Source organism: Nicotiana sylvestris, chromosome 10 (assembly GCF_000393655.2).
Source record: "Nicotiana sylvestris chromosome 10, ASM39365v2, whole genome shotgun sequence".
NCBI lineage: Eukaryota > Viridiplantae > Streptophyta > Magnoliopsida > Solanales > Solanaceae > Nicotiana > Nicotiana sylvestris.
In genome coordinates, this window is record NC_091066.1 from 33,574,336 (window position 1) to 33,596,408 (window position 22,073).

The 22,073-nt window shown below is 36.2% G+C and overlaps 1 protein-coding gene across 1 annotated transcript in view; it reads right to left on the reverse strand.

Moving 5' to 3' along the window:
• LOC104219071 (GDSL esterase/lipase 5-like) overlaps positions 1–18,733 on the reverse strand; it is a 34,075-nt gene extending 15,342 nt beyond the window's left edge. The window contains exons 1-4 of the mRNA XM_070160487.1: positions 18,302–18,733; positions 17,887–18,014; positions 1,542–1,763; positions 729–984 (exon numbers count right to left, since the gene is read on the reverse strand). Of these exons, the coding sequence (XP_070016588.1) occupies positions 729–984; positions 1,542–1,763; positions 17,887–18,014; positions 18,302–18,572 (877 nt within the window). The 5' untranslated portion in view covers positions 18,573–18,733. The remainder of the gene's footprint in view (positions 1–728; positions 985–1,541; positions 1,764–17,886; positions 18,015–18,301) is intronic.
• Between the last annotated feature and the right edge of the window lie 3,340 nt (positions 18,734–22,073).

A 22,073-nucleotide genomic window follows, 5' to 3' on the forward strand; every position in this document is an offset into this window, starting at 1 on the left:
TGGGAATTGTAAATTGTTAAGAGTTATTGAATTTAAAGTTGGCAAATGTCAATGTTATTTCAGTTAATGTTAGGCTTACCTAGTTTAGAGACTAGGTGCCATCACGATTCCTTCGGAGGGATTTTTGGGTCGTGACAGCCAACTAGCGTAGTTCGAGAGAATATGTCTAGTAAATTATTGTAGTTGCTTGAGAGAGAATTACGACACCTAAAGTGCTCACGATCAGTAGAGAATACATTGGCAAAATTGTAAGGAACATAGCTAGAAGGATTCCGACAATTGGGGAAATCATAACTCTAGACCTCCTTAATTTAGTCTCCAACCCTTTGTCTCGTTAGTTGATAATTTTACCGTTTTTTAGTATTTGCTAGTTAATTAGTTAGAAATATAAATCTCAATCTTTATAATTTAGAAAATTGTTCAAACTTGTCATTTTAGTGATATTAAACAGATATAGCTAAGCTTTAGTTCTATGTGGGATTCGACTCCGGACTTTTAGATCGGATTATATTTGCAGCGACCGCTTATCCTTTTTAGAACTAGAGTTGGGCGTGATCACTTACACTGAAGTGCAACTTAAGCGAGGCGTAGCGCCCTCCCGGAGCTTTTCTCAGCTCCAGGGCTTAAGCACGCTTTAAATGAGCATTTGACAATACTGATCAAGGCCTGGATAGACGGGAAGAAATTACGTGGATATCAATACATAAATGATTTGATTTATTGCATACCATATTTGGAGGGATGATCCATCCTCTCCCTCACACTACTATTGAAGTCATAGAGTGAATACTTGAACCCCTTCAGCTCTTTCTCCATTCTTGAGAGGATATTGGACAGCTCAATATTATGGAGTTTGGCCAAGTTTGAAGCTTTTTCCAAGCACCCATTTTTGCTAGATGGATTAAGTATTCTTAGGCCAGGTAGACAACCCAAGTCTCCCAAATTAAGAAACCCAAATTTCCTGCCTCCAATTTTGTGTATCTCCTGCGGAATTTCATATGTATTCTGGATTATACAATGCAATTTGAAAGCAAATAACTTTTAAAAATACATTAACTTTCACATTTTCTTTTAAAAAAGAAAAATAATAAAGTACTCACTATGGTTCACTTTAATTAATTTTTTAACTGTTTTCACACATATTAAGAAATCCACTTTTCAATATTAATTAACAATGAAATTGATCATATTAACCTTAATTTATTCATTGGAAATACAATGAATACTCCTACAGTACTCTTTACTCTAAGGCAACTTTGGAAAAAAAAAAGTTAATTTCCTTTTTAATATTCAAAAAAATAAATATTTTGGACCACAAGAAAAAGACCAAAAAATTAATTAAAGTGGACAGGAGAGAGTAAGGAAGGTTGGATCTTATTATTTGACTATTATCATCCAATCCATTTTGACTCAAACAAACTTTGTACAGATTAATGGATCACGACCTGTTTATTAATTTGAATTGTTTAACTCGTTCAAGTTTCATCCGATCTGCTCATTTACCACCTCTAGATGAATACAAATTTGCAAATTTAACTTACTTTAACGACGGCTGTCAAGTTGCCAACGACCATTTGTACGTATTCAGGAGAGTCTTCAACTGTGGAATTGGTCACAAAGAGACTTAGGTAGTCATTCGTTCCAACGCTAAATAAATAGACTGCTTTTGACAAAATCTTGGCTGATTTTGATTTGCCTATTTTGTTTCTCAACCAAGTCTTCACCTTCTTGAAGTGTTTGAGTTGAGTCTCCATATTAATTACCTGAAGAACAAAAAAATATTAGTACTTTTGAGCAGGGTAGACATGTGATTTTTGACCCTCCCCAAGATTTTTCATATTTTAGCACGTAAATATTTAATTTAGGCCTAATATAACTATTTCAACTAATTTTGACTCTTTCACTTTTTTTTATTACAAGAAAATAAAAATTACAAAAAAAATAGTTTCATTAATATTTTGTAGCCATTTTTTTTAATCTTGAAAAATACCAAAAAATAGTTTTGTTTTAACGGTCAGTCTTATTTTAACAGTTATTTTACTTAAGTAGGACTAATTAATAAATGAGATCGTATTTTAATCTCGTTCGCGGGAAAAGAATAAAACTTGGGCTCGAACAATCCATTTTTAAGCCTAATTTTTTTACCTAGTCCATAATTACCAAGCCCATAATTCCTAGGCTCATACCTATAACCTAATTCCTACCACTATATAATAGTACTTAACACCTAAATATAGACCTACGCCGAAAACCCCATCTGATCCGCCATTTCTTCAGCTGAGACAACAAAAATACCCCACCTCCCCTATCCTATCTTCTTCTTCTTCTTCTTCAGCCTTCTGCTATGGTTTCTTCCTAATCAAAAACGACCAACACACACACACAAGAACACAAACCCCAGCAACTATGAAACAACTCAAAAGCAGCGAAAATCATGCTGCAAAAACAGGTTCAAAAGCTGCTAAAATCAGCCCCAAAATGCACGCTTAAACCCACCAAAATACCATAAAAACACCTTGAAGCATTTTCCTTTTTCACATAAAACATCATCGAAAATCAACCCATTTGAGTCGAGATTATCGAGGCCATCGTTCGAGTTCGCCGGACGTAGATCCTAGCTCTTGTTTTCTTTTCTGCAAAGTTTGTCGATGTCAGATTCCTTTATGCAAAGTTGTTATTGAAAGCTAAAGAAAGGCCTGTTTTTCACCTATTGTCCTCATCTTTAATGTTTGTTTTATTCTTTTTTCTCTTTTAAATTTCATGCTTTTAGTTGATTTTTTTTAATTTCTTTGTTCATTTCCTTATGATTGCTTTGATTTAGTTGTTTCTTTGTCTTAGTTAAAGTTTGATCCATGTTAGTCTGCTGTTCACTTAGATAATTATTAAATATTATGGAGTTTAATCCAATTATTTGATAAATTGGAACCTACCACTAATTTGATTTCTTAGAACAAATAGATCAGTGTTTGGTTTTTCAAAGTTGAAGTGGGTCATGTGCTTTTCATTGGGTATTGGATTTAGGCTGATTTGAGCCACTAAGTGGACCAAGTTATATTGGGCTTGAATTTGATTAATTGATTAGCCTATCATTTAATTCGTAACTGTTAAATAAGTCTGAGATGCCTTTTAGCCCGTTAATAATTTGTAATGTAGATGATCTTATCAAATATAATAATAGTTAAAATATTTATCCATAAATAAAATCTATAACCCATGGTCCTCACATTAACAACAATTAGTGTAGAAAGTATTTTGAATAATCGTAGTTTGCTTTAGGCTCGATTTAGACTAGTATTGTGATTATGTATACGTTCGCGTAACATAATTGCGAATTTATTTCTAAAAATAACTCGAGGGATGCGTTCGCGGCAACTTCAACCAAATTTTTTCTTAAAAAAATGAACAAAGCGTTATTGATTGTGGACACGTTCGCGTGACATGATTTTTGACGCGCCAAAGGAAAAGAGTATACGTCCGCGTAACTCAATTCTTCAATTGCGAATAATCAAGCAAGTAAAAAGCGGTAAAAGGTAAAAATATACATAGGTTCTAAGATGAGCAATTAAAGAATTAATTCAAGCCAAATGTAGTCAATAAAGCGACCATGCTAGAACCACGGGACTCGGGAAATGCCTTACACCTTCTCCCCGATCAACAAAATCCCTTACCCGGACATTGTTTTTGTAGACCAATAATAATAGAGTCAAACCTTCCTTTGAATAGGGATTTAAATAAGAGGTGACTTGGAACACCGGCAAAAATCAATTCCAAGTGGCGACCCTGTAAATAAAATAATCCATATTTCAAATTTGTCACTTTAATTGGAAAGCTTTTTAACCCACAATCCATAACATATCTATATCTTTTGGAGGGGTAAAAAAGGGGTGTGACAGCTCTAGCGATTCTGCTGGGGACTAACCAGAATTCGAGCTTGTACATGTTGACTTTTATTTGGCTTTATTAATTTTGTATATATTGTGATTTATTTGTGCCTAATGTGCTACCTGTTCGCTTTTTACTGGTTCAATATTGTTGAACTGTACATATAAACTGTCTTCTCACGCACCCCTCTGAGTCTTCTTGAAATTAAAAATTAGGCATTTGCTCGACATAGCCCGCTTTCTTTGAGATAGCCGAGGTGCTTGTCACCCGGTGAAGGATTTTAGTCACACATGTTTTAGGCGGGGAGCACCATCAGTTAAAGCCGGAAAGCAATGCTACCGGTACACTGACCCTTCTCGGCTCGAGTTGTCCGCTCAAGTAAGCCAGTCTAGATACCTTCTCCACCAGGATTTAAACCTAGAAGAACAAACCTCATGCTGGATGTCCCTAGTAGGTTCGCTTTATGTGCATCACATGCATGTGACTTAGCAAAATTCGGCACAGGGGCCGGGTCCGTATAAGACAGGTATCCTCTTTGAGACCATCATATTCACTTATGTTCTACTTGATACATCATTTGGAAGGCTTACTTGCATTGTTGACCGATTTTAAAAATTAGTGTAATTAATAAAAAAGAGAAAAAAAGATAGTCATTCTTTTAGTTTAGCGCAAATAAACCCTTTTAAAAGAAATATTTTGTAGTAGTCTGGTGTAAGGTGTAAAGATTATTTTTCATAAAAATCAAAAGGAAAAAGTACACAGTTTTGACCGAACTACGCGGGTCTGATTCTCACCGGATGTGAGATATGTAGGCAAACCTCATCGGTTCCGACCCCAATTTCAAAAAATCCAAAAAAAAAAATTCCATTAGTTCCTTCTTTAGAAAACTTTCCTTAAAAAAAAAACTCAAAAAGTAGTTTCCTTCTTTCTAAAGTCTTTCATATGAAAAAAAAAATTAATAAAATAAAAAAATCGAAATCCAAAATACGGGTTTCCTTTATTTTGAAGTATTTTTCTCAAAACAAAATGGATTGAAAAAAAATTCTTTTCCTTATTTAAAAGTCTCTCTTTCCAAAAAAAAAAGTTGAAAATTGAAGTTCAGAAATATTTTGCTTTTCTTTAGAAGTGCTTTTGTGAATAAATAAAAAAACTCAGAAATTCAAAACATTTTCTTAAAAGGCCCCTCTTTCGAAAATTAAGAGGCAACATCCAAAATGCAAAAATATTTTCCTTCTTTTTTAGAAAAAGAGAAAACAAATGAAAATTCAAACAAAAATATTTTCTTTTTACTTTTAAAATTCTCAAAGTTCAAATCAAAAGCAAATGAATTTTTTAGAAGTCTTTCTTTAAAAAATAAAAATCAAAAAAAGATATTTTCTTTCTTTTTTTAAAGCATTTCTTTCAAAAATTCCAACCAAAAAAAAAGAGTTAGTTTATTTACTCTATTCTCGATCTTTCCGAACTACGCAACATCTGATTCATGCGGGGTCATGATACGTAGGCAATCCCCATCGGATTCGATCATATCCATAAAATTAATTGAGTGAAAAATAGACTGAAAAAAAGATAAAGAAAAATTGAGTGAAAAAAAAAGAGAAAGAAAAATTAAGTGAAAAAAAAAGGGAAAAAAGAGTGCCAAAATAAAAGAGCGACAGAAACAAAATTAAAAAAAATCAAGAGGGATTAAAAAGAAGCAAAAATAAAAGAAAAGAGATATTGAGTGAAAAAGAGAGTTAGTTAAGACCGGGATGAAACATGCAACCGTTCAAACACACGGTAGAAGCGTTTAACTGTTAGGTGCATTGCATCCCAACGTGCGATTTCCTATATGTTAAATGTTTGAAAACTAACAAGGTTGTTGGATGTGCAAACTAGTCAGGTTTTGGTGGTTAGTTTTGTTGGTAGTCTAGCTTCCCCTCTTACACAAAATTCAAAGGCACAGATGGCCTCCGCAAGCAATCTACCAATCATCGGTCCTGAGGATAGCCCAGTATCGGCTATTCTGCAGCTAGAATCAGCAGCTGCTGAAGAGAATAAGGTGTTGCGTCTCCGCATATTGGAAATGTGGGATGCCTAGTCTAATGGTAGGGAACCGCCAAGTGCAATCCCTGGGTTCCCTGAGTTGATCCCCAGGTTAAGTGAGATTATCAACGCCCCTGTGCCAAACCCACGCATTCCATGCGGGCACCTTCCAATGATCCTGGCATGCCTTCTGTGGTTCGCCCTCAGGCATCGACTTCAAAGGCACCACCTCCAATGTTCATCTTTCAGGGTCCACAGTTTCAGTCAGAAATAGCATATGTGACCCCGTACTCTTTCACTCAACCTCCGCAATATGATCTCTCGGGGGAGCAAGAAAATGTTGTTAAAAATCCCGAGCAAGAGGAGATGGCTCGGAAGATGAAGGGCCTAGAACAAAACCTGAAAAATATGCAAGGTCTGAGTGGTCAGAAGAGTGTCTCATACTCTGCATCTGTATGTTTCCCCATGTCCACTTGCCAGTGCTTCAAGATGCCAAAATTTGAAAAGTACAACGGGCACGGAGATCGGGTCGCTCATCTGAAATGATATTGTAACCAGTTGAGGGGTGCTGGTGGAAAAGAGGAGCTGCTAATGGCCTATTTTGGGGAAAGCCTCACCGGAATCGCTTCTGAGTGGTATACAGATCAAGAAATTACCCATTGTCACGTGTGGGACGATATGGCCCTAGATTTTGTTCGCCAGTTCCAGTATAATGTGGACATCGCTCCAGACAGAAACTCTTTGTCCAATTTGAAAAAGAAAATCACGGAAAGCTTCTGCGAATATGCTGTCAAATGGTGTGAGCAAGCTGCCAGAGTAAAGCCTCCAATGGATGAAATTGAAATGGTCACAGTCTTTCTACAGGCCCAAGAGGCGGACTACTTCCATAACATGATGTCCGCTATAGGAAAGCCATTTGCTGAGGCTATCAAAATTGGGGAGATGGTAGAAAATGGGCTAAAAACGGGTCGAATATTGAGTCATGTTGCTTTTAAAGCCATATCACCAAATGTTAAAAATGGTTCAGAGGACTTGATAAATGGAAACGGGAGAGAAGAAGGAGCCATGATGGTTTCGAGCTCGAGGGGGACCCGCAGGTCATCCAGCCGATCATATATGCTTCCTGAGGTCCCTCAACATTATTATCCTCTTCAAGATGCTGCGTATGCCGTGGCACTGCCTCCATATGCGGTGATGAGCACGCAATCTTATGCGCAGCCACAACATTATACACAAAACCGAGCTCCACCTCCCAGAAATGCCCATCCTTACCAAGCTCCATATAATCATCAACCAAATGATCCACAATACAATCCTCGCCCAAGAGAGCCTTTCAGAAAGAATCAGTTCACCCCTATTGGTGAATCGTATTCAAGCTTGTTCCAAAAGCTAATCTAGATCTATTGCAGCCAGTGGCCCCAACCGATCGAACCCCGAGTCCCCCTCGCACCGAGCTGATGCTATATGTGAATACCACTCTGGAGCAGTGGGACACAGTACACAGGACTGTTGGACCCTCAAAAGGGCAGTTGAAGATTTGATTAAAGCCGAAAAAATTATTTTTCAGGATGAAGAAGCTCTTGATGCGATGAACAATTTATTGCCCGCCCACAACAACGGGTCAATAGTCGGAATGATTTGTGAAGATGAGGAATTTGATCCGGCACTGAAGGCCATTGTAGCCATTACTGAGATAAAAGAAAAGCCAAAAAACGGTCGCCAAGCCTGAAAGTTCCCTATCAGACGGGAGTCTCGGTAGCCAGTCTTGCTATCCTTTCTGTGTTCGGATTATCTCAGGGTGTGATCCGGATGTTTTACTTTATTGTCTTACTTTCCGATCTAAATCCTTCTATCTTTAAAATTCAAAATCAAAAAAAATCAAAAAATCAAAAAAATCAAAAAATGAAATGAAATTAATATTTCATTGTCTAGGAATGTCTCTTTTCTTAATCTTGCCATTTTCTTTTTCTTTCTTATTCTCTTTTTAGTTTTGTTAAATGCAAATTTCAATAACATAACATGCTTACGGACTTCATGCCCAAATCGTGAAAGCTGTCAGACCCCGAAATAATGAATCAAGAATTAGATCGCAATGAAGTAATTTTAAGGAAATAAAACAAAGATTCGGAACATCCGAAGGACAATTGGTCCCAGATTGGAAAGGGCCATACATTGCAACAAGGGTAATGCCACAAGAGTGTGTTGTACTTGGGACACATCGAAGGAAATGTCCCTGAAACAACTGTCAATGCAAATGCAGTCAAAAGGTACTATGTTGGATCCTTTATATAGAATTAATATTCTCCGGTTGGGATAAAGAAAGCTTTCTTTCTCACCATCCAAATATTCAACCCTTTGCAAACCCTTTGAGTTGGTTACCCATCTTTGATTACCCTCTTTGGAACCTGAAAGTATTGTTGAAAAAAATTTGAAAAATAAAAAGAGAGGGAAAAGAAAGATACAAAAAGGGGAAGAAAAGAAAAGAAAAAGAAAGAAAAGAAAATGAAATGAAAAAAAAATGATGATGAAAAAAAAATGAAAAAGAGAGAGGAAAAAGAAAGAGAAAACAAAGCAAAGCGAAAAAACAGAAGAAAATCAAAAACAAAGTTCCCTGAACTACGTTTGACTTGATTTCGAAAGGATACGTAGGCAGCCTCTCTGGGTTCAGTCACACCAAAACAAAACTCCAATTTCCCCCAAAAGTGAAACTGGGGCAAATGTTATAGTGGTTCGGCGATGATCTCGCCTGAATGGTTCCAAAGTTGTAACTCAATCCAAATCCTTTTTACCCCAAAACCCTGTTCAAGTCCTTCTGACCAATCGGTGAGAATGTCCAAGGATCGGAGAATGCAGTTACTCGGATCTGATACAACAAAATGAGAGAAATAAAATGAGAGAGTCTTATTGGTGAAAACCCACATGGGCACCGTGAGGCGACAGTAAGCAAAGAAATTGAAAATGAGAGTCTTGTTAGTGAAAACTCGCAAAAAGCACTAAAAGCGATAGTGAGAAGAGAAATGAGAGAGGTCAGCTCGTGAAAACCCAAAAAGGATGTCCCTAATCGAAAAGAGGATCCTCACAGCCAACGGCACCAACAGAGTCTTGGCAAGGTTTCTCGATTTTGAGGCAAAAATTGTGATGAATTTCTGAGAGTCGGACGGTTTACACAAATCAGGCATCCAGTCCAAAAGGCATGTCATGTTCATTAAAGTTCGCATGTACTCTAGATAAGTCCTTTCCTTTCCCCGAAAGGGACACTTCTTGTTTTAAACTCATTCTCCATTCCATTGTTTGTTTTCTTTGAATCCCTTTCGGTCTAACACTGTTCTGAAACTAAGACAAAGAAAGGATGGCAAGACTGATTTACAGGGTTCTCGTTTGGCGCGAGTTAATGGGCAGAAAGGCACCCAGCCTCGTCACGGCCATCAAGTCGACCCCGACTAGCCATGGCGGCCGATGCTTCGAAATCAAAACTCTTGGAAAGAGAAAATCAAATGGAGTGCCTATAAAGCAAATGAAGTTAAAAAGGTTGAGTCCCACGTGGCTAACCGTCTCGACAAAGAGTTGAAAAAAAGCCAAGATACCCTAAATGCTCTAGATTTGAAGTTGGGAGAAAGAAGCCAGAAAAGAAAGGCCTACGAAGGCGACACAAAGTTGGAAAAGGTCAAGTCCCGCGCGACTAGCCATTGCAGCAAAGTTTGAGGAGTCAAAAGTTCCCCAATGCTCCAAAGTTAAAAAAAAAAAGAGAAGAAAAAAAAAAGAAGTCAGAAAGGAAAGGCCTACGAAGGCAAAATAAAGTCGAAAAAGTTGAGTTCAGCTGACCAGTCGTCATGGCAAAATCTGAAAAAAAAACCCAGAGGTTCTCAAGGCCTGAAGTGAAATCGATCCCCAGGAAATGAGCGGTTGCAATTGAGATCTTCATCAAAGAAGCCGAGCCGTGATAAAAAACAATCAAGGCCACAAAACTAACCACCGTTTCAAACTAACAATTTTTCTTTGTTTGAATTTTGAAGCAGGTGCAATCCAAAGCAACCGTGCAAGAAGCAAGTGCCACCAAAAATAAAAAAAGAAATGCGCAGATGCTAGAAATAGCTTTGCAGCAACAATCCATAAAAAGGGAAGTCCCCTCCAAGTTTTTTCCCGCATTTACTCATTCCGAGAAATAAAAAAAAAGAGAAAGGAAAATGAAATGAAAAAAAAAGGAGAGATAAGAAGAAAATTCGAAAAAATGATAGTTTAGAATCCCCAATCTTAATCTTTTACGCTTTTCCAGCATAGGGCTCCAATCCCTAGTTAAGATTTTTAGACATAGGGCCTCCATTCCCTAGTCGTCTTTTGCCAACATAGGGCTCTAACCCTAGTTGAGATTTTTAGACATAAGGCCTCTATTCCCTAGTCTCATTAGGCTCCAATCACTAGTTGAGATTTTAGACATAGGGCCTCCATTCCCTAGTCGCCTTTTGCCAACATAGGGCTCCAATCCCTAGTTGAGATTTTAGACATAGGGCATCCATTCCTTAGTCGCCTTTTGCCAACATAGGGGTCCAATCCCTAGTTGAGATTTTAGACATAAGGTCTCCATCCCCTAGTTGCTTTTTGCCAACATATGGCTCCAATCCCTAGTTGAGATTTTTAGACATAGGGCCTCCATTCCCTAGTCGCCTTTTGCCAACATAAGGCTCCAATCCCTAGTTGAAATTTTAGACATAGGGTCTCCATCCCCTAGTCGCCTTTTGCCAACATAGGGCTTCAGTCCCTAGTTGAGATTTTTAGACATAGGACCTCCATTCCCTAGTCGCTTTTTGCCAACATAGGGCTCCAATCCCTAGTTGAGATTTTTAGACATAGGGCCTCCATTCCCTAGTCGCATTTTGCCAATATAGGGCTCCAATCCGTAGTTGAGATTTTAGATATATGGTCTCCATCCCCTAGTCGCATTTTGCCAACATAGGGCTCCAATTCCTAATTGAGATTTTAGACATAGGGCCTCCATTCCCTAGTCGCCTTTTGCCAATATAGGGCTCCAATCCGTAGTTGAGATTTTAGATATATGGTCTCCATCCCCTAGTCGCATTTTGCCAACATAGGGCTCCAATTCCTAATTGAGATTTTAGACATAGGGCCTCCATTCCCTAGTCGCCTTTTGCCAACATAAGGCTCCAATCCCTAGTTGAGATTTTCAGACATATGGCCTCCATTTCCTAGTCGCCTTTTGCCAACATAGGGTCTCCACTCCCTAGTTGAGATTTTAGACATAGGATCTCCACTCCCTAGTCGCCTTTTGCCAACATAGGGTCTCCACTCCCTAGTTGAGATTATTTTAGACATAGGGTCTCAATTCCCTAGTCGCCTTTTTCCAACATAGGGTCTTCACTCCCTAGTTGAGATTATTTTAGACACAGGGTCTCCACTCCCTAGTCGTATTTTGCCAACATAGGGTCTCCACTCCCTAGTCGCTTTTTCCAAACACAGGGTCTCCACTTCCTGGTTGATTTTTAGTATAGATATAAGGCTCCACTCCCTAATCTCTTTCTCTTAAAGATACACAATCCTGATTTTATTGCTTTCAATAAAGAAATAGTTTAGATTTTTGTTACAATAACTCACGAAATTTTCCTAGTGAAAACTAGGGCAAAAAAATTTGTTCGTTTGTTTGTTTTGGTGTCTGAGCAGGTTTTACCTCGAGGCACAGGGATCGACATGACCAAAAGAAGTAGTCTCAATCCTGAATAAAAGGAAAAAGAAGAAAAGAAAAAAAGTGAATCCAAAGTGCAAAACCAGAGAAAAGATGTGGACTGCTCAAGACATAATTGAAGTCACAAGCTCTGCATGCCCCATCTTGACCTGAAAAAGTTGAAGAAGAGCAGACTAGCACCTGCAGCTAACAAGCATCAAGATCCAAATCAGAGTCTGCATGAAGAACCAACCAAGACTCAAGATCAAGCTTCAGAAGACTCATAGATAGAAATTTTGTAACTCGTAGCTGATAGGCTTAGTTAATTTTTTTAATTTTTGATTTTGATGTAATGACAGGACCGTGGACCGGAACCTCGACGACACCTCGATCGGCTCTCAACCTCGGTACTTCATCACCTCATTCACTTCTGAACTACACGTGGTCTGATTTGTTTATAGCTAAGGATATATAGGCAGCTCAGATACCAGGACTCGATCACATTCTCTTTTCTTTTGGTCTCCTTAAATAAGGGTCGGGTCAAAAAACCTGTTTAGCCATTCTTTGTCTGAAAACTCTTTGCGTTTCTAGTCAAAGAGGGGCAGTTGTAGACATGTGATTTTTGACCCTCCCCAAGATTTTTCATATTTTAGCACGTAAATATTTAATTTAGGCCTAATATAACTATTTCAACTAATTTTGACTCTTTTACTTTATTTTATTACAAGAAAATAAAAATTACAAAAAAATAGTTTCATTAATGTTTTGTAGTCATTTTTTTTAATCTTGAAAAATACCAAAAAATAGTTTTGTTTTAACGGTCAGTCTTATTTTAACAGTTATTTTACTTAAGTAGGACTAATTAATAAATGAGGTCGTATTTAAATCTCGTTCGCGGGAAAAGAATAAAACTTGGGCTCGAGCAACCTATTTTTAGGTCTAATTTTTTTACCTAGTCCACAATTACCAAGCCCATAATTCCTAGACTCACACCCATAACATAATTCATACCCCTATATAATAGTACTTAACAACTAAATATAGACCTACGCCGAAAACCCCATCTGATCCGCCGTTTCTTCAGTTGAGACAACAAAAATACCCCACCCCCTATCCTATCTTCTTCTTCTTCAGCCTTCTGCCATGGTTTCTTCCTAATCAAAAACGACCAACACACACACAAGAACACAAACCCCAGCAGCTATGAAACAACTCAAAAGCAGTGAAAATCATGCTGCAAAGCAGGTCCAAAAGCTGCTAAAATCAGCCCCAAAATGCACCCTTAAACCTACCAAAATACCATAAAAAATACCTTGAAGCATTCTCCTTTTTCACATAAAACATCAGCAAAAATCAACCCATTTGAGTCAAGATTATCGAGGCCATCGTTCGAGTTCGCCGGATGTAGATCCTAGCTCTTGTTTTCGTTTTCTACAAAGTTTGTCGATGTCAGATTCCTTTGTGCAAAGTTGTTATTGAAAGCTAAAGAAAGGCCTGTTTTTCACCTATTGTCCCATCTTTAATATTTGTTTTATTCTTTTTTCTCTTTTAAATTTCATGCTTTTCGTTGATTTTTTTTAATTTCTTTGTTCATTTCCTCATGATTGCTTTGATTTAGTTGTTTCTTTGTCTTAGTTAAAGTTTGATCCATGTTAGTCTGCTATTCACTTAGATAATTATTAGATATTATGGAGTTTAATCCAATTATTTCATAAATTGGAACCTATCACTGGTTTGTTTTCTTAGAACAAATAGGTCAGTGTTTGATTTTTCAAAGTTGAAGTGGGTCATGTGCTTTACATTGGGTATTGGATTTAGGCTGATTTGAGCCACTAAGTGGACCAAGTTGTATTGAGCTTAAATTTGATTAATTGATTAGCCTATCATTTAATTCGTAACTGTTAAATAAGTCTGAGATGCCTTTTAGCCCGTTAATAATTTGTAATGTAGATGATCTTATCAAATATAATAATAGTTAAAACCTTCATCCACAAATAAAATCTATAACTCATGGCCCTCACATTAACAACAATTAGTGTAGAAAGTATTTTGAATAATCGTAGTTTGCTTTAGGCTCGATTTAGACTAGTATTGTGATTATGTAGTTCGCGTAACATAATTGCGAATTTATTTCTAAAAGTAACTCGAGGGATGCGTTTGTGCAACTTCAACCAAACTTTTTCTTAAAAAAATGAACAAAGCGTTATTGTTTATGGATACGTTCGCGTGACATGATTTTTGACGCGCCAAAGGAAAAGAATATACGTCCGCGTAACTCAATTCTTAAATTGCGAATAATCAAGCAAGTAAAAAGCGGTAAAAGGTAAAAATGTACATAGGTTCTAAGATGAGCAATTAAAGAATCAATTCAAGCCAAATGTAGTCAATAAAGCGACCGTGCTAGAACCACGAGACTCGGGGAATGTCTTACACCTTCTCCCCGGTCAACAGAATTCCTTACCCGGAATTTATTTTCGCAGACTAATAATAATAGAGTCAAACCTTCTTTTGAATAGGGATTCAAATAAGAGGTGACTTGGAACACCGGCAAAAATCAATTCCAAGTGGCGACTCTGTAAATAAAATAATTCATATTTCAAATTTGTCACTTTAATTGGAAAGCTCTTTAACCCACAATCCATAACATATCTATATCTTTTGAAGGGGTAAAAAAGAGGTGTGACAAGTAGCTAAGTCAAGCTATAGCAATTTGTTGAGTTGTTTTCTTTTGGGGGGAAAGAAAACAATTGTTACCTAAAATAAATAAATAAAATTACAATATCTCTTTTTTTGAAAGATATGATTTTCATAATTCAATATGGCAAACAAAGGTATGTGCTATCACTATAACACGGGGCGAATATGAATTAGTCAGGACAGCAAATCTCAAATACTAGATGATTATTAAAAAAAAAAACTTATTTCTTTCAAGGTGAGTAGGGACCGAATTTGAGATTTTTAATTGCTGTCTAAGGTTGCTGGACCACCTACCTACAAGTGGTGTGGACGCATCAGAAGTCCAAGACAGCAGTGTCTTTGTTTTAGGGCATGGCCTGTAGCAACTCGACACCACGGACAAAGCTGTCACTTGTCTCTACTGATTGTAATCGAAGTGTCGGACCCTCACTGTAACTACTTGTGACATGCAACCCCGTGGTCTCTCTCTCATCTCCAATTACATAATAATCCTAACTTAAAGCAGCTAATGCAACATATAACGGCTTTTGAGAACAAAGTAATACTTTATACTCCCTCCGTTCACTGTTACTTATTTACTATGAACTTTACATACCCCTTAAAAAATAATAAATGAAGTGTCTAATTTATCACGGTACTCATATTAATTGATGCATATTGTTAATGAATTTGAGAAAATGATTTGAAATGAGTAATTAATACTATGGGTATAACAGGAAAAAAGAAATTGTCTTCTCTTGATATGCTAAAAGTGATAAATAAAAGTAAAAATTTATTTTTAGAATACTGAACAAGTAAAAGTGAAGCACGTCGACTTTAAAGAGGTTCCTACTTAGTTTCCCTGCATAGTTTATTTCGGATGTTCTCCTAATTCCCATTTTTCATTGTCTCCATTTCCCGGATTTTTTGCTGCTTGGATGAGAAATATATATCATGTTTAATTATCTAAATCTTAATGATGAATTCTAAACTATGACATGTGACTGGCTATGTTGCATGGGGCTGAGTGTTGGCCAGTCAAAAGCTACACGTCCAGAAGATAAAGCTAAGGTAGCAAAGATGAGGATGTTGAGATGGATGTGCGGGCACACCAGGTTAGGTATGATTAGGAATAAAGTTATTCAGGACAAGGTGAGGGTGGCCCCTATTGAGGACAAGATGCGTGAACCACAACTTAGGTGGTTTGGAGATGTGAGGAGGAGAAGCACAGACGCCCCGATAAGGAGGTCGTGTGAGAGGTTAACATTGGAGGGTCTTAGAAGAGGTAGAGATAGGCCAAAGAAGAGCTGGAGTGAGGTGATTAGGCATAACATGGCGCAGCTACAGCTGACCGAGGACCCTAGATAGGAAGGTGTGGAGGTCGAGGATTAGGATAGTAGGTTAGGTAGTCTAGATTATTCATATTGGTAGTGTTAGAACGTACTCTCGCATTTGATTGGTATTAGGTTTCTTTGAATACCTGCCTTTTTTGTGCATTTTGATTATCTTACTATCTTGTTATATATGCTGTTTTTACATGATTTCTGGTGTTGTCCTGTTTTGTTTCTTTGTTATTATTGTGGTACCTATGATTCCTCAGCCGATGGTCTATTGGAAATAACCTCTCTATCTCTACAAGGTGGGGGTAAGGTCTGCGTATACACTATCCTCTGCAGATTCCACTATGTGGGATTATACTGAGTTGTTGTTGTTGTTGACATGTGTCCCCATCCAAGCAAGAACTTGAAAAAATGAAGATAATGAAAAATGGAGAAAAATCCCATCCGTTCATTTCACAATATCGGAACTAGGAAATACATGACTGAATAGGACTCTACATATACACATATACGCAATGGTGGAGCTAAGAGACATAATTTTTTTTTTATATCTAAACAATATATTTTTCTGGCAAAGGGGTGTCAAATTGACACCCCTTAGAGCTATGTAGCTCAGCCATTGCATATACGTGCTCCGTTTTATTATATATAATTTGAAAGAGACTACGTATGAAATAATGCATATGTTGTACAAAACAGTAACAGTGATAGTAGAAATCATTTTTCCTTCAAATTTTTTCATAAAAAAAAACAGTTGACGAAACTTGGAGAAGTAGATATGCACACTTCAATTGATGATTTCATTGATTGGAGTTCTTCCATTAGCCATTGAAATATAAAGAACTTTAGCTTAGTGGAGCCTACTACATAATATTTCAACGCAATTAGTGAGTCAAAGTTACTTGTAAGTTATTTTTGGAAAAGTCGTCTCTTACTTTTATGGATACAGAAAGCAATAGTCATTTAATTTGAGTTCTGGTGATAACTCATATATAGGTGTCGTTATTAGACATAATTCCCAGTTTCCTACCTAATATAGGTAGCTAGCTCCCTGAGTTCATACGCCAAGTCAACAAACTAATTAGTGTAGTACTAACCTTTTAGGAGGAAATAAGTTTCTTGCAAATAAGTTCCCATTAATACCCAAGCTGAGCTTCTTGCACTATTATAGGGACTGCAAATTGCAGAATAAAGTGGTGTAACCACCAGTTGCGAAGCTAGAAATTTTTCTAAGGGTATTCAAATCTGAAAGAAGTGAAAAAATTTCCGAACAAAGGGTGTTCAATATATGTTATATACCACTAAAACGTAATATTTTACCTACATACACAATACAATTTTTCGGCGAAGGATGATCAGTTGACCACCCTTGTGATCATGTGGCTTCGCCACTGAATACCACCGGAATTAACACAGACTCAACGGAAGTAATAAGAATGCTTAAAATGAAAAACTATGTTTATAACTCTATTATCTTTGAATGCAGGCCAATAATCCAAAGATTGAGAGACATAGTGGTGAAACAAAGCTAGCAACAGGGAAAAGAATAGGGTAGCGACCTACTAGCAAAGGAAGGTGGAAAGAAAGATCTTTTGGAAGACCAACAATGTTGACAGTTTTTTCTGTGTTTGCAATGAAGCTTTTTGGACAAACATCTAGGAACTGTGTTTTCAAGAAACATTTTGGAATGTAATATTAATACTGTGGTTCAAAACTTAGGGGTACTATATATCCCTCTAAAGATGATGTACCTATTTCCTCTTAATTGCTAATATATAAAAATCCCATTAACCAAAAAAAAAAGTTTCTTCTTCATTCCTCCTTTTCTTTTATTCTTTTGTACTCCAACTTTTTATGAGTTGGTGGAAATATTTTTTTTACCAATATTATTAGTTAATGAAGTTACAAAACACACGATAGTATAAAAAGTTTTTTCACAAACACACACACATATATATATACACACACGTTATTCAAACAGCGGCGAAATCAGAAAATTCCCTCAAGGGTGTTCAAATTTGAAAGAAGTAAAAAAGAATCACAACAAAGAGTGTTCAATATATGTTATGTACCTCTAAAACCTAATATTTTACCTATATACGCAGTATAATTTTCCGGTAAATGGTGATCAATTCCTTACCAAAGTGTAGCTTTGCCATTGTATGCAAATAGGTCAAAATTTCTTTTTGTCTATATATAAAATTTTGAATTCTAAATGTTGTATTCTTGCATTTTTTTGGATATATTCCCTTATTAGAATTTCCGACTAATACGACAATAGAAATAACATACCGATCCCTGGAAAGTCTGGACAAGAGCTCCCGCCCCCGCCGAGGCCAAATTTGCCCCATCATAATAGCTGTGTTGACTCCCCCCAGGCTGCAGAAAGGGCGGTAGCAATGGCAGTTTTGCATATGTAGCTGTCACCGAATAAAAACAACCAAAAATAGTCAAGACACAAACAAATACACACAGTCACACAGTTAGAAGCAGATTCAGATTTTTACAACAACAAATACTTGTGTACGCACCTACTTTGTGAAGGTAAAGATGTTGTTTACGATAGCCTCTCAAAATTTTTAGTTTATAAATTCTGAATTCTAGTGTACATATTAAGTAGATATCTTAACATAAATAAAGAATTTTGACTAAAGTTATATAGTAAAATTCATAACTAGAACTCTAGCTCCGCCCCTGCTTACCGTACCGATGAAATCTGTAATCAAACGGCCGTCGGAAAATCTACCGGTGGGGGACTTAAAGTAAGTTTCTCCATAAGGCCAGAAGTTGGCTTGGTCAAGAGTAGTGGTGTTGATGTAATTGTTGTTTCCCACATCAAATAATGAGTCCCCAAATATGAAGAGAGCGGTCTTTCCTTCTGGCTTTTGACAATATCCCCCAGTATGCAATGTTGGCCACAGTACTGTTATACATAAAACCACAAGGAATGAAGGACTTGCGCCCAAAGGCTTTGCCATTTCTTAGCTTTAGCTTTACAATGATTTGTAAGATTTTGCGCCCTCCCTTCTCTTTTCAAAGTAGCCAAGAATCATGTATTATATATATGGTTGACATTATACATGTCTAAGAATTGAAAAACATGCATAATTGAGTCAATAGTTTGTTTAGCCAAACATCTAATTCTGCTTTTCTCAAAAAAGTAGAAACCGTTTATGTTTGACTAATTAATTTGAATAATACTTTTAAATAACAATTAGTGTTTGACCAAACTTTTCAAAATATTACTAAGTGTATTTCTCAAAAAAGTGTCTTTTCCTTCTACTCAAATGTACATTTTTCCATTCTAAAACCTTGGCCAAAAACACTTTAACTTTGAAAGAAAAATACTTTTGACAAAAAAAAAAAAAAGAAGAATTAGCCAAAAAGAAGCTTGATCAAACAGGCTATAATTAAAACAATGTCTTTTTAATTATAGTATATACTATATTCCTTAATTACAAGTATTTATTATTGCCTAAAATATGCTAACATTTCCCCTCGAACCCTGCTTGTGTGAGCTTCTGAAAGGATAATCCATTCCAAGGCGGATGAAGGAAGATGATTGAGCATATTAACTGTTAAATACTTTTTTCTGTCCCAATTTATGTGATAATATCTGATTGAGCAAGTAGTTTAAGACAAAATGAAAGAATTTAAAATTTTGGAGTCTAAAACAAGTTATTGACGTTTATGTAGCTATAAATCATCTTATTAAGGGTAAAATTAATTTTTTTTTACATAAAAAAGTATGACATTATTTTTGAGACAAACTAAAAAGAAAAGTATAACACATAAACTGAGACATAAAGAACACTATTATTGATAACTCTAGGATTTTTAAAATATATATACCATTATTATAAATAAGTTTTACGCTATTAATGTAGTTTAATACAGTATATTACAACATGTAATTTACCATTTTTCTAAGGAAATAAAACAATTGTGGGTTCTTTCAAAACGAATCTCTAGTCAAAAGAAACAAAAATAAAGATAAGATGGTTATGGTCTATGGTTGTGACTTGTCAAGCATGACAACAGATGTTGTTAGAAGATGAGTTATTCACGCAATGATTCGTTCAATTTAATATTAACCATCTTAATCGACGACTTTATGAAATAGCACTTCAATAACAAGAAAAATGTTGGAAAACCTACTAATGAATGGAGTAGTAGATAACAGGTTCAACTGGAAAGGAAATTAACTGATTCATATATATTTCGAACAACTTTCGTTCCATGAAACTGTCCTCTCTACTGCTTCTTGTTGTATTGAAAACTTAGGCGAATCCAATAAGTGATCAGACGAATTGAACTTTTTGAATTTTTATATGTTTACTAAAGTCAACACCTCTAAATTCACCTAGAGTAAAAATAACATTCTACAACTAGAGACGGAAATCGGAATCAAGATTTCAACTTTATAAGTTATGGATTTCAGAACGACGACTTTAAGTACTAATAACTGGGTTCTAAATGTAATATTTGTACATATTTGAGAAATTTATTAGCATAAACACATTGTTTGAGCAAAAGTTACTGATAAGTTATGTGCCTTTTTTATATTTTAATGATGGGATGCATAAGTACCTCCTGATCTATACCCGGATTTTCAACTACCCACTCTATCTTTGCAGGGTTTTTATTACCCTCCAAAACAGTTTTAAAGTAGAATTATTTGCATCCTTAAAGCTGACGTGGCAGAGTGTGTGTATTTTGAGAATCAAGAAAAAACGATTTCTGATTTTTTTTTTTGTTGCTTTTTTACCATTTTTTTCTTACTTTTTTTCCTTTTCCTTCTCTTTTTCCTTTTTCTTTGTTTTTTTCTTTTACTTTTTTTTTCGTTTCTTCTCTAATTCCAGCGGATATTCATTCACCGAGGACTTTGTCTAACCATTTTTTTCCATTTATTCTGTTTTTCTTTTTTCTCTTTCTATCCTTTTCACACACAAATTAAACTCTCAAAAATACCTATTCATAAGCAAAGCAAAATACACTCAGATTTGGGGGGAAAAATTCATTATCGAAAAACCTTCCCATGCTGGAAAAAATTGAGGTATTGAAATTTTAACTGGAAAAAGTCTTCTCAGCTTATATTCGTTTTTCTTTCTTTTGCTCTTCCTCCCACACATAAATTACAGTTTCAAGATATATATAAAGAGAAACACACTCAGATCAGGATAAAAATCTGTCGCCAGAAAAAATGGTGTCCTTGAAATTCTGACGACCACCATTTTATGTCGTCGGTGACCAAAACAAAAAGAAAGAGAACGAAATAACAAAAGAAAATGAGAATAATAAGAAATAAGAAAAAGAAGAAAGAATAAAAAAGTACTAGATATACACGTGGCAGCGCATGTAGTTTACCACTTGCCAAGAGTTTGGTTGTCTAGTTTCAGGGTGGTATTTATTCCATTTAAAAAAAGTTTCGGGGATAATAAGATTCCCACAAAGATAAAGTGTGTAGTTGAAAACTCGGGTATAGGTGGGCGTACTTATGTATTTTCCCTTTTAATGATCTAACAAACTTTATGATAAGAACCAAATCGGAAACCTGTTACACATTTTGAAAGTGCTCAAGAATAATAAGTCTCAAGTCGAGCAAAAGTTCCAACAACTAGAGTCAAAGAGACGACAGAGGGAATAGATGAACATCAGTTCGCTTGCTGACTGTATTAGTCAACTCCCCACAGTTGTAAAATTGCTACAATTGTTCCTCTGCACACACGTAACAGTGCAAACAGTGCATCAGTCACTTTATGGGGAATGCCCTGTACGTGATAATTGCTTGCATCATCCAAGTGACATCACTTATATATTATCAACATGAAGCAAAAGAAAAACACACACTTGCATATCCGAAAATTGATCAAGTTCTCTCTCAAGTGTGTTGCCATCTTGCAAGTAATATTCAAGACTTTTAGAACAACAGAACAAAGGACCAGTTCCATGCAGTGTGTTACCATATGTCCTTAGTTGTGTTGTAACTTTGTTAGAGGGATCTACTTGTAATTTTACTTAGCTTAGCCAGAAACATTGTGTAGGAAACCATTTGTAAAATCATAAACTTTGTGTTTGTGTATTGGCTAAAGTTAGTCGAGTTGTGAACTTTGTAATAGAGTTATTACAAGTGAGTGGGGATTAAGAGTTTAATTCCTAGGTTACAATAGTTTGTAATCTGAAGTTTGTTCAGTAGTGAAATTAAAATCCTACGAGTGTAGGTCGTGATTTTTAGTCCTATGAGTTGGGAGTTTTCCACGTAAAACTCTATTGTGTTATTTACTTATCTCTTATTATATTTTTCTGTGGGAACTGATAGAGAACCAGGTTCTCTATACCGTTTGGTGGACCCTAAGTTTCCATCAATTAGTATCAGAGTAGGTTCTTTCTACAAGGCTAGCACCTAGAAAGAATCCACATGGCTACTCCACCAAACTTTGAAGAAGATCAATCAACCTACAGACCACCAAGATTCAATG